The following is an 11,597-nucleotide window of genomic DNA, read 5'->3' on the forward strand; positions in this document are numbered from 1 at the left end:
TGATTTAAAGCCACAGTGAAAACACCAGGGGCCCTGAAAAGGACTGTTTCTCAGGCCCGGCTGGGAAATTGCTGGCCCCAGGGCCTGGTTGGCCCCTGCGGTCCTCATCCTCGTTCTCCCCCCACCTCCCCCAACTGCTGCTGTTGCACTGATACCTCCCCGCTCTCGGCCACAGATCCAAAACTTGGGCTTGTTCCCTGTCCATGGGATGATGATGAAGATCACCGTGCCCATCGCCACCAGGGGCGGCAACCGCCTGCTGATGCTGAGGGACTTCCTCACTGACCAGGTAGCACTGTCCTCGGAGCCCGCTGAGGGGTGGGGACCAGGAGGAGACAGACATACTGCTAGGTGTGTCCGAGTCCTCAGACCCCAGCTCCTCCCAGCGCCAGGCCTGGCCAGGCCTCCTCTGGAAGAGGAGGGAGAAGGAACATCTCTGGATGTCACAGTCTGCCGGCGCTGATTGTGAGGCTGGTTGTGTGTGTCCTTTGTGCAGGTGAACACGTCCTGTAACGTGTGGGGAAACAGCACCGAGTACCGGCACGCCCCAATGGAGGAAGACTTAAGTCGTGCCCCACAGCTGGTGAGTGTCCCCCAAACCAAGAACCATGGGGGGCGGGGGAAGAGGAGTGCTGCTGAGCTCCGGAGGGCTATTTCTCTCCTTAGCCATAGTTTGTCAATAAGAGTTTGTCACGCACCTATATGTGCCCAGCCTCAAACCAGAAGGAAGCAGAATAAGGAAAAGATACTTCTTGCCCTTAACGAGCTCACTGTTTCTCAGGAGACACAAGAGTGAGTCCCTGAGAAGCCAGGATACAAGCCTGTGTGTGATGTCAAGAGAGTGACAGCAAGAGCAGACAAACACAAGTGAAAGAACAGGGAAGAAAACAAAAACACCAACTCGAAAAGATATCTGCACCCTTATGTTCGCTGAGGCATTATTTACAATAGCCAAGACATGAAAACAACCTAAGTGTCCATCGATGGGTAAAGAAATTGTGGAATATATAAGTATGCAATAGAATATTATTCAGACATAAACAAAGGAAACCTTGCCATCTGTGACAATATAGATAGATCTTAACGGCATTATGCTAAGTGAAGTAAGTTAGACAGAAAAGGACAAATACTGTATGATCTCGCTTATATGTGAAATCTTTTTAAAAATAATAATAAGTTATAGATACAGAGAACAGATCCGTGGTGGCCAGAGGTGGGGGGTGAAGTGGGAGAATGGGCGAAAGAGAGGAAAAAGGAAAAGGAAAAAGGGGGAAAAAAAAAAAAAGAACAGGGATAATGAACTTGCACCTGAGCCTAAAAGGGCCCTGGGAGACAGAGAAGCAGAGAGAAGGGCAGAAAGCCAGATGGAACACGGCTGTGAGGGCCGGAACACACACGGTTTCTACGGAAGACGTTGGCCACATCAGCTGGGGCCTCCCTGGCCCTGGAAATGAAAGGCAGCTGAGCTTCGACTCTCGAGGCCCTCCAAGACCCCTGTTAGTTCCCAGGTTTATGTTCTCCGGGCTGCCCCTGTCCCACGATACTAATTTCTGTGCATGCTTTCACTGTTCTTTATCCAGACAGACACCTTACCTGTTTTAGTTTGATTTCCCCCAAGCAAGTACCTCACACTAAGCATTTTTTTTTAGTGTAGTGCACTTTACTGAAGACTTGGGCTTGGGTGGGTTGAGGTGGCTGCAAGAGAGTGACACAGATAACTTTAACCTATTACCTTCTAATTATTAGTCTGATGATTTGTTTGGGTTTTCTATTAAGATGATATCATCTACAAATTATAATAGCTTTAGCTTTACCATTCAATCTTTATAAGTTGTTTTTCTTGTCTTAGTGCTCCGGCCGGGACCTCCAGGGTAATGGTAAATAGAAGTAGTGATAGTCTTGTCTTGATCTTCGTTTTAAAGAAATTATTTTTAATTTTTTATTATTAAATATGATACTTACCAAAGGTGTGAATTCTTATAAATACCCTTTATTCAGGAAGTTCCCCCAAAGTTTTTATCGTAAATAGAAGTTGGATTTTCTAAAATGCTTTTTCTGCATCTGTCACAATGATCATCTAATTTTTTCCTTTAATCCGTTTATATGGGTATGGCATTTATAGGTTCTCTAACGTTGAGCCAAAATTCTGTTCCTGGAACACACTCAATTATGCACGACTTCAAACGGAGCATCAGATATACCTTGTCCTCCAGCCATCCCCTGGCAGGCCAAGCCCATATGTCCCCACTCCCCACCTCTCTCCTTGTCCCCTGTCCTCTGCCCTTGATCAAGAGCAAAACCTCACTTGGTCAAGCAGTGCAGCTGAGCCATCTCTCCGACGGCCCAAGCCCCTGCTCACATTCTCAAGTCATAGCTAGGCTTCTGCCTTCTCTGTCCCAGAGCCTGGTTGCTCATCCCCAAAACCTCCTCTCTCTTTCAGAATCACAGCAACTCTGATGTAGTCTCCATCAACTGCAACGTGAGGCTGGCCCCCAACCAGGAAATCAATTTCCATCTGCTGGGGAACCTGTGGTTGCGGTCCCTAAAAGCAGTAAGTAGAGCACCCGGGCTAGGCTAGCACGAAGAAAGGGAAGGAGGTGGGTGCTGGAGCATCTCCCACCTGGGGAGGGGCCAGCTTCTGACAAGGCCTCTGATTACACAGCTCAAGTACAAGTTGATGAAAATCACAGTCAACGCAGCCTTGCAGAGACAGTTTCACAGTCCTTTCATCTTTCGAGAGGAGGATCCCAGCCGCCAGGTGAGCCCCTGGGACCCCTGCAGACCTGGGCTTGAGCCCGGCCAGCTTGGGAAGGGGTTGCCCCTTCCACTACAGTTTTCCTACACCCTCTACTGTATGTTCCTGCAAGAAAGAGATGGACAGACCTGCCAGTAGTTAGTGTAGCATCTGGGGAGGGAAAAAAGCAAGGCAAATAGGCCTTTAGGGGCAAAAGTGGAGAGGGGGACAGAAATAGGCATTCTCCCAGTACCCTGGGGGCACCAGGCTCTGCACCACAACAGCTCAATGGGGGGCAGAGGAAGGAGGGGAACCTGCATATTTTACACTCAAGGAAACTGGAACTGGAGCCCAGGCCTGCTTGCCTCCGGAGGCTCGATGATTGGCTCCAGCAACAGTGAGGCTGTGTCTTGGGTAGCCTGGGTGCCTAGAATGACGATTCCACTCCTGTCTTCCCCATCCATTCGCACCTCAAATTTAATGAAATGCACGTGACCTTTACTTTAGAAGTCTGGTGTGAAATGAATTGGTGAAGGCCAAAGGATGAGAGATGTCCTGGTATTGCAACTCTTTTCAAATCGGGTAAAACCAGACTGTCGCAGATCAGACTGGCTTGAATCAGAGTCTAGGAAAGGGGTGGGGCTCTGTGCAGTGCTCTCCTAGGAAAATGAGAAGTTGGGTTTTAAAGAAAAGCCCAGTCCTCTGGAAAGAGATGGACATTTCAGCCATGGAACACTGCTGCCCTCCACTGGTCATGTCCCCAAATTGCCAGCCTGGGCTCCAGGTGAGCATTCCATGCCAGATGCCTAACAATCCCCAGCCCCACCCCAGGAGATGCTGGAGAGCAAAACAGACATGGGCTAGAAGCCAGACCTTAAGGAAACACACAAGTACCCATAACAAACAGGGTGGGGTATGCCAGGCAGAGGGCTAGCAGGGGCAAAAGCCCAGAGGCAGCACTCAGGGAACCCAACTAAGGAGCATTTTTGTTCGTTCGTTCATTCATTCATTCATTCATTCAGTGTTTGTTAGCTGTCCCTCGTTTGACTTAGGCCCCCTCAGGGGATACAGAGACGACGTAGGCAAACAAAGGGACAAGGACAACAAAGTAGAGATGCAGATCTGCGGATGAGAACAGGTGCTGGCGGTGGGAGGTGGTCAGACCAGGGAAAGCTTTCTGAAGACAGTCTACTTGAACTGAATCTTGAGAGATATGTTAGAATTTCCAAGTGACCAAGAGAGGTGAGGAGAGGGACAGGCACCCCTCACCCCCATATACAAACTACCTCTCTCTCCACACGTTTGTGTCCTTTAAGTGAATTCTCCTTCTCCTTCTACTACCCACCCCACAAAGAAAATCCCTCTTATGCTTTCTAAATGCTTCACTTCTCTTTCTGAAATCCAGGAACCCAAAATGTAAGCCCCTTTTGGCTCGGCTCTGAGCTAGGTGCCAGGGGTAGGAAGGCAGAACAAGGTCCAGCCTTTGGGAAAAGAAAGAGACCTGCCATTTGTTAAGCCCTAACTATGTGCAGGCACTGTAACAGATACCTCATGTGTTATCTGTGAGGTATGATGCACCACCCCCATTTTTCAGATGTGAAAACTGAGGTTGTGAGAGATACGGCAGAAGGGGAGAAGAGACTTGCCTCAAGCTGAATCATGACTTGGTGGCCAAGCCAGGACTCTACCATGCTGTTGCAGGGGTTCAGTCAGTCAGTGGCATTCAACATGTTGACCGAGCTCCTACCCCGTCCCAGGCTCTGTTCCAGGCACTGAGGATAGAGCAGTGAACCAAAACTGATCTCCTGCAGTTGACATTCCAAGAAGGAAGAAAGGCAATTAATATAAACATATACAATGTCAAGCCGTGATAAGGTCTGCCCAAAGAGACACAGGCATGTAAACATGGAGACTCAGTGTGTGCTGTTTTATACAGGGAGATTGAGGAGAACCTCTCCAATAAAGGGACATCAGACAGAGACTATGAGCCGTGCCAGCAGAGGCCCTATGCAAAGGCCCTACAGCAGGTCTGTGCTTGGCACATTGGAGGCCAGGAGGCTGGTGAGCTGGAGCAGGGGAGCTAGAGAGAGAGTAAGAGATAAGATTAGTAAGGTAAGTGGGGCCAGAGAGTCTAGGGCCTTGCAGGCCAGTGCAAGGACTCGATTTTTGACTTTGAGTGAGATAGGATGAAGACATGGGGGATCTGAGCCCAGCAGAGCATAAATCTGGCGTCCTCTGGCTGCTATGCCGAGAATAGACTGTTGGGGGCGAGGCAGAAGCAGAGAGGCAGTTAGATGGCTATTGCAGGCTCCAGATGGGAGATGAGCGGTGCTCAGATCCAGGAGGTAGACCTGGAAGCAGGAGGAGTGGCCATATTCTGGGTGTTTCAAAGGTAAAAGGGACAGATTTTGCTGATGGAGTCCATGTGGGTATGAGAAATACAAGGTTTGTGGCCTGAGCAACAGCAAGGATGATGCTGTCATTTGCTTTGATGAGAAAGACATTGACAGAACAAGTTTGAGGGTGAGGAATGGGATCAAGAGTTTGTTTTGTTCATGATGCCAGGCAGGCCAAATGACCTGAGTGACCACCCAGGGCTGCATTGGGACTTTCATAGCCCTGGGCACTTTTGCTTTCAGGGCCCCTTCCTCCATAATATATATATATGTACTTTTTTAAATTACTATTTTGTGATGTCCACATAAAGATAAATATAATCCAAGCAATATTATGTTAATTTTTTGGTCACATAATTAGAACCTTGTAGCTTAGAATTAGTGATAGCCCCTAGGACACATGACAACAGATATAGAAAGGGGAAGAATATATGTTAAGAATTTTTTATTGGTACGTAGGCTTCTTCTGAGTCTGCTGATGGCAACTTTGGAATACTAGACTGTTCAAAACAAGCTTTTCTAGTCCATCCTATTAAACTTTTTTTTCTCTCTTATCCTTGTAATATAGACTTTAAAATCAGCAGTTTGACCCTGATAGGAACCATATTGGAAATTCTTAATACATTTAAAACATAAAAAACAGTTCTTTTTACATTTTACTCTAACCCAGTATTTTAAGGACCAAAATGAAGGATAAGGGGCCCAGTGCACAATTTCTTTCTCTTAATCCCAATAAGTATGTCTATAATTGTATTAGATTATATTTATTTTTTTCTTCTAACTTTAAAAGAAGGTAGATCATGTTTGTGGGTCCCTAACAATGCTGTGGGCCCTGGGCCCCGTGCCCACTGTGTAAGTTGGCCCTGAGCTCACCAGGAAGTGACTGTAGATAAAGGAGAGGTCCAAGGGTGAAATCATGGACATATCCACATTTAGAAGTTTGGGAGATGATGAGGAAGCAGCAAAGAGACAAGAGGCAGAAAATGTCTCAAAGAGGAGGTAGGGTCACCTTGATCACTTAAGTCAGGTATCCACTGTGCAGGAGTCGGGAGCTCTGAGGCCTCTGCAGGCTGCATGCCACCCATCCCTCCAGCATCTCCCTAAGGAAGGGAATGCAGACCTCCCAGCAGGTGCTAGCTGTCTTCTGTGCTCTGGCCCTGCCCCAGGTTCTCAAAGGGACCCTCTGAACAGTAATGCTGTTGACCTGGCCGCCTCCCCCGCCCCCTCCGCCCCTTACAGATCACGTTTGAGATCTCCAAGCAAGAAGACTGGCAGATCCCCATCTGGATCATTGTGGGCAGCACACTGGGGGGCCTCCTACTGCTGGCCCTGCTGGTCCTGGCGCTGTGGAAGGTGAGGGCCCCCACAGCGTGGCAGTGGGGAGCAACATGCTGGCTAGAGGGCCCAAGCCTGGGGATCCAAACTCTGGGCTCTGTGGTCACTCCCCCACCTTCTCCCCCCATGGGAGCTGACCCCGGCCCAGCCTCTTCCCCAGAACTTGCCTGCAGCCACAGCATCCAGCCCTCATCACAGCAGGCAGGTTGGCCACCAGAGAGCACTCAACCTATGGCTCCAAAACTTTCGTGGGTCCCTTGAAAAACCTGCTGAAAGCTAGGGTTTCTCTCATCAGACAAAAAAAAAAAAAACAAGTACACACACCGCAAAATGTCTGTAACAAAGTCATGCTGTTAACAAACCCTCCAAAGCCCTTCACTGTCTTTGAGCCTCAGGTTAAGAAGCCTTGGTCTCAGTCTCCTCCTATCATAGATAAGGGGAGGGGCGCCCAGAGAGGAGTGTTTACTGGGGCAGGGTCACACAGCATGACTTCTTGCCTACTGATCCAGACTTCATTCACTCTGTTCCAGCACCCCCTACCAATTAAGTGGCCCATCATTAGGCCCACAAGGGAGATGGGGGAGAGGGCATCCTGAAAATAAGCTTGGGTATTTGGGGAGCCTTCTGAGGGAAGAAGCCTTCAGAGGGTTAGTGGAGGGACAGTTGGGAGGGGAGTTAGGCCTTATCCACTCTGCCCACCCCTGAGACTTCTGCCTTTGCCTCCCCACAGCTCGGCTTCTTTAGAAGTGCCAAGCGTAGAAGAGAGCCGGGCCTGGACCCCACCCCCAAAACACTGGAGTGAGGCTCCTGAGGAGGCTGCGAGTTGACGGGGGCCAGGTCCAGGTGGTGTGCAAGCCCAGGCTGGTGGCCCCACTGAGCTGGGGCAGAGAGGATGCCAGCTCGCTTTGCACTTGACCTCATCTGAAAAACAGAGCCTGCTCCCTCTGAAGGGAACTCAAGCCGGTTTTAAGAGGGCCTGCCCTACTGGGAGACGTAGACGCGTCCAACACACATCCCTAGGGATTCAAAGGGACCCCTCCCAAAGCACACGCCAAAGCCTCCCCCAGGCTCTGTGGGGGCATTTGCTGCCCCCAACACTAAGGTGCTAGGAATTCCTAATCATCGCTATCCTCAGAAGAAACCCAAAGAGAAAGACTGCAAATGCAGGCCCACTCCGCACACTCCAGGCCTCCAGTTCCGATAGGACCCAATGGGACAGCAGATCTGAATTTTGCACTGTCCTACCACCACCACCCCCATGCTGCCAATGGCTCCCGAGTCACGCCCACCCCTTCCCCAGGCAGGAGTTGGGACCCCAGAGCACACCCTGAATAACCGGAGCCCAGGGTCGTGATGGTGACAGCTGCTGGCCAGGGATAAAGACTCTGGAAAGTGGAGACTGTGACGGACAGGCAGCTGGGACCCAGGATACGAGGCACCCACCTGGAAATGGGAGGCACCCCCATGCGTTCACACTGATTGCCACCCACACTCCCCCACCATGCTCATCACGCTTGTCACCCTCCCCGCCCCGCTACCGCCCCTCCCAGCCACTTTTGTTCCCAGGTACATCCGGAAGTGGAAGTGTGTGGATGATGCAATCCCTAGGGCTCCACATTCCTACTGTGTCTTCCCAAGCAGCTGCCCCCATGACTCCTGGGCCTGGCTGCAGGGATTAGGGGTGGAGAGCCTCCCCTTCCTGTATCATCCCCTTCCTAAGCACACACAGCCTCCCATCCCTACCTTCTGTCTACCCGTGCACAGAAGGGCTCAGCCATGGCTGCTGAGGGGTCCTCTCTGGAACGCACTGAGTAAGGTCTGGGCAGGGAACCCCAACTCTCTGCTTCCTCGGTGGCAACTATCCGGTCCACAGGCCCATGAGACAAGTGGTACCACCAATGCTGGAGCCCAGAGGACAAGAGGCGCGCCTGGTGCCCAGCCGAGTAATTTATGCCTTAACCTTGTTCTGAGGTAGAAATGAAAGGGGGATACATCAAAGGCATCTGTCCCCCTGTTACACAGTATGACCTTTACTGTCATAAATATTTTTAAGAAATTTTTTAAAAAGTGTTTAAAAACAACCAAAGTGCTGACTTTCATTTCTGTGGGCAGAACATGTCCTAGTGAGACAGCATTCTTTTCTTGGAGAAGAGGTAGAGGAGGAGGGGCTCCCTGCTTCCTTGCCGTTACCTCTAAGTATTGAGAAGGGACTTGTTCACCATCTGCTCCCTGCAACATCCCCTCCAAGTGGCTGTCTGGTCGGGGATCGACATCTCCAATGATAGAGCACTCCCTCCCTCCCAAGACCACTCATTCCATCTTAGTCCAGTTTGGATGGTTGAAACCCGCTTGTCACTGTGGCCTCTACCCCTTAGTTCCAGCTCTTCCCTGTCAGGCCTCCCAGACTTCTCCAAGCTAGCATCTCAGTGCTGACCTTCTTACAACCTGAGTTTCTTCATCGTCACACACAAGCTGCTCTTAGACCAAGTTGTCTCCATCCTGTTCTTGTGTCATGGTAATCCCAAGAAGCCAGAAATAGAAACTCAGAGATTACTTGATCTGGCTCCCCCCATAGATGAGGATCCTAGAACCAGAGAAATTAAGAGGTAGCCCTAGGTTACATGGCAAAATAAACTAATCCCAGGACAGTGCTCTCTCTCTCTCACCAGACTGTCGTTCTAGCCCAGTTTCAGAAGGGCTTACAGTGAAGAAGACATTGATACAAAATAACTCTTTATGGGAATATTTTTTTCTCAAGTGGTGAAACCAAAATCAGAAGGAAATATTTTGAAATCATATTTCATTTGAGTCATTGCCCCCATGAACAGAGTAACCTGGCTGAAGGGGAATGGATGAACCCACGCTCAAAAGTGCTTTGTTTGATTTAGCACCATGTCTTTAGTCAAAACCCATCAACTCTGAATGTTTTTATGGAAACCTGACTTTTAAAGACTGATGTTCACATTTTAAAAAAATTTACACGTGCAACCCCACTGCAGGCCAAACAAAATGTACCTGCAGGTCAGATGCAGCCCAAGTGTCGTCAAGCCCTCGCACTGTGTCGCTCTCCTCTTTCTCTCATCCAGTCTCCCTTTCCAAGTTATTTGCTCTGGGATATAAACATCCTCAGACTGGCCTTGAGAGCCTGGGAGGGCAAGCAGAGAAGATGCATTTTTGTAGGGAGCGAAGCCTCATGCTAGAGCTCTTTCTCAGGCCAGGCTACACTTTAGAATCACACAGGAGTTTTAAGAGATACCTAGGCAAGGGCCTGCCCCAGGAACTCATATTGGTCAGGAAAGGTATCATTTTGTTTCAAAGTTCCACTGGTGCTGAGAGTCGAGGTCAACAGGCAGGTGACCACACACGCTAGAAACCAAACAAGAGGTGAACATGGCACCAGTGACCATCTATAATGAGTAATGGGAACTGTGCTCTCATCGTAATGTTTAAATGAACTCAGCTCCATCCTGACGTCTGGAAGACGTTCTCATGCCTCCAAGTCTCCAGAGTGGGATTTGCTGCAGATTTTTGTCTGAAAGGGGAAATGAACAGCAGTCTCTGAATCAATTTTGGCATTTAGTGCAAGCAATCCAAAATGCAACCTCAAATCAACATTAAAATTCATATTGCAGTTCACACATGGATGTTATTAGAAATGTTCTATCTGGTAGTTAAGAATAATTATGATGGAGCTAAGAGCGGAACTCATCGAGTGTTAACATGAAGTGTAACCAACTTTAAAATGGTTCAATCTTTTAGAACAGTGGTCCCCAACCTTTTTGGCACGAGACAGATGCTCCTGCGAGAATCTAATGCCTGATAATTTGAGGTAGAGTTGAGGTGGTGATGCTAGGGCTGGGGAGCAGCTGCAAATACAGATGAAGCTTTGCTCACCTCCACTCGCCTCCTGCTGTGCAGCCAAGTTCCTAACAGGCCACATATGGATCAGCAAGGGTCTGCAGCCTGGAGCTTGGGGACCCTCATTTTAGAAGCATTACTGGCCCATCCTAGACACTATTCTAAACAAGCTGCTTTGACTTCCAAGCAAGTCTGCAGCAAACAAGTACATAGGAAAAAACATGCCGGGGGCAAGGTCTGACTCTTGTAAACCAAATTACCAACAGAAGGTGCTTTTAGAATTTGGTCCACAGATTGTGGGGATTTCTTAAATTCGAGGCTCACTGTCTAGTAGAGGAGAAAGACCTCCAACAAGAAGTTATGAAATGAGAAGTGCAAGATGTCCTAGATGGTTTCACTGTTAGTTCTGACATGGTGAGACCCTATGCGGGATGGGGCAGGCCCTCAGGGAAGCTGAGGAGCAGACCTTGGGGAGATCCGAGAGGGTCCTCAGGCCCTTGTGCTATCCTAGTCTCCGGGAAATGGACATCAATTATGGTGTCTGTCAGTTCTGGCCAGGTGAGCTGTAAAGGAGAAATCCAGACAAGAGTGCTGCTTCTCTCTGACATTAGATAGTGTGGGCATTCAAGCTCATGGGGCAAATTGTGCCTCTTAAAGTAGATTACGTATCCAGAGCTGAGCTTCTCAAAGTGGGGTCCCAGAGCCACCTCAATCAGAACCACAGACTAAGATCCACCCATACCTCCCAGATCCAATTTCTATGAGGCATTTTCAAGCACATTAAACTTAGAAAACCAGCAATCTAGAGCCATAATATTGTTATTCTCTAAACTTCAATGTCAGGTTCTTAAACAATGCAGCCTTTCTCAGTCGCCCTTGGGCCTATTTTGGTGGCAGCTCCGCCAAAAAAAACCAACAAAACCCCCCAAAGAGTGGAGTTTCTGGGTTTTCCTTTCAAGGAAGGAAGGTACAGGAAAGGTATCAGGTAGAAGGGGCAAAGTGTTAATTCAAACACAACAGAGGGAGAAAGACTCTGCCAGGGGGAATGTGAAAGAGCTTCTGAGAGATGTGGAACTCGCCTTTCCTAGAGGGCTTTAAAAGACAAGTTGCTATCTCCATCAGCGGTCACAAGCTTTTACTGTCAATACTCTCTCAGAATAAGACACTAGACTTGAGTCAGTTATCCTGGCTTCAAGCCCCAAGATGCCAAGCAGCCTATAATAGAAACAGCTGGCTCACTCACGCTCCTTTTCTGGCCTAATGACTCACTGCAA

At 49.0% G+C, this 11,597-nt stretch overlaps 1 protein-coding gene across 1 annotated transcript in view; it reads left to right on the forward strand.

Annotated features, from left to right (window-relative positions):
* Window positions 1-7,937, forward strand: part of ITGA11 (integrin subunit alpha 11) — a 111,618-nt gene extending 103,681 nt beyond the window's left edge. Inside the window, exons 25-30 of the mRNA XM_015595883.2 lie at window positions 176-289; window positions 497-583; window positions 2,441-2,551; window positions 2,663-2,758; window positions 6,370-6,483; window positions 7,196-7,937. Of these exons, the coding sequence (XP_015451369.1) occupies window positions 176-289; window positions 497-583; window positions 2,441-2,551; window positions 2,663-2,758; window positions 6,370-6,483; window positions 7,196-7,267 (594 nt within the window). The 3' untranslated portion in view covers window positions 7,268-7,937. The remainder of the gene's footprint in view (window positions 1-175; window positions 290-496; window positions 584-2,440; window positions 2,552-2,662; window positions 2,759-6,369; window positions 6,484-7,195) is intronic.
* Window positions 7,938-11,597: the final 3,660 nt, after the last annotated feature.

Source organism: Pteropus alecto, unplaced genomic scaffold, assembly GCF_000325575.1.
Source record: "Pteropus alecto unplaced genomic scaffold, ASM32557v1 scaffold86, whole genome shotgun sequence".
In the NCBI taxonomy this organism is placed as follows: domain Eukaryota; kingdom Metazoa; phylum Chordata; class Mammalia; order Chiroptera; family Pteropodidae; genus Pteropus; species Pteropus alecto.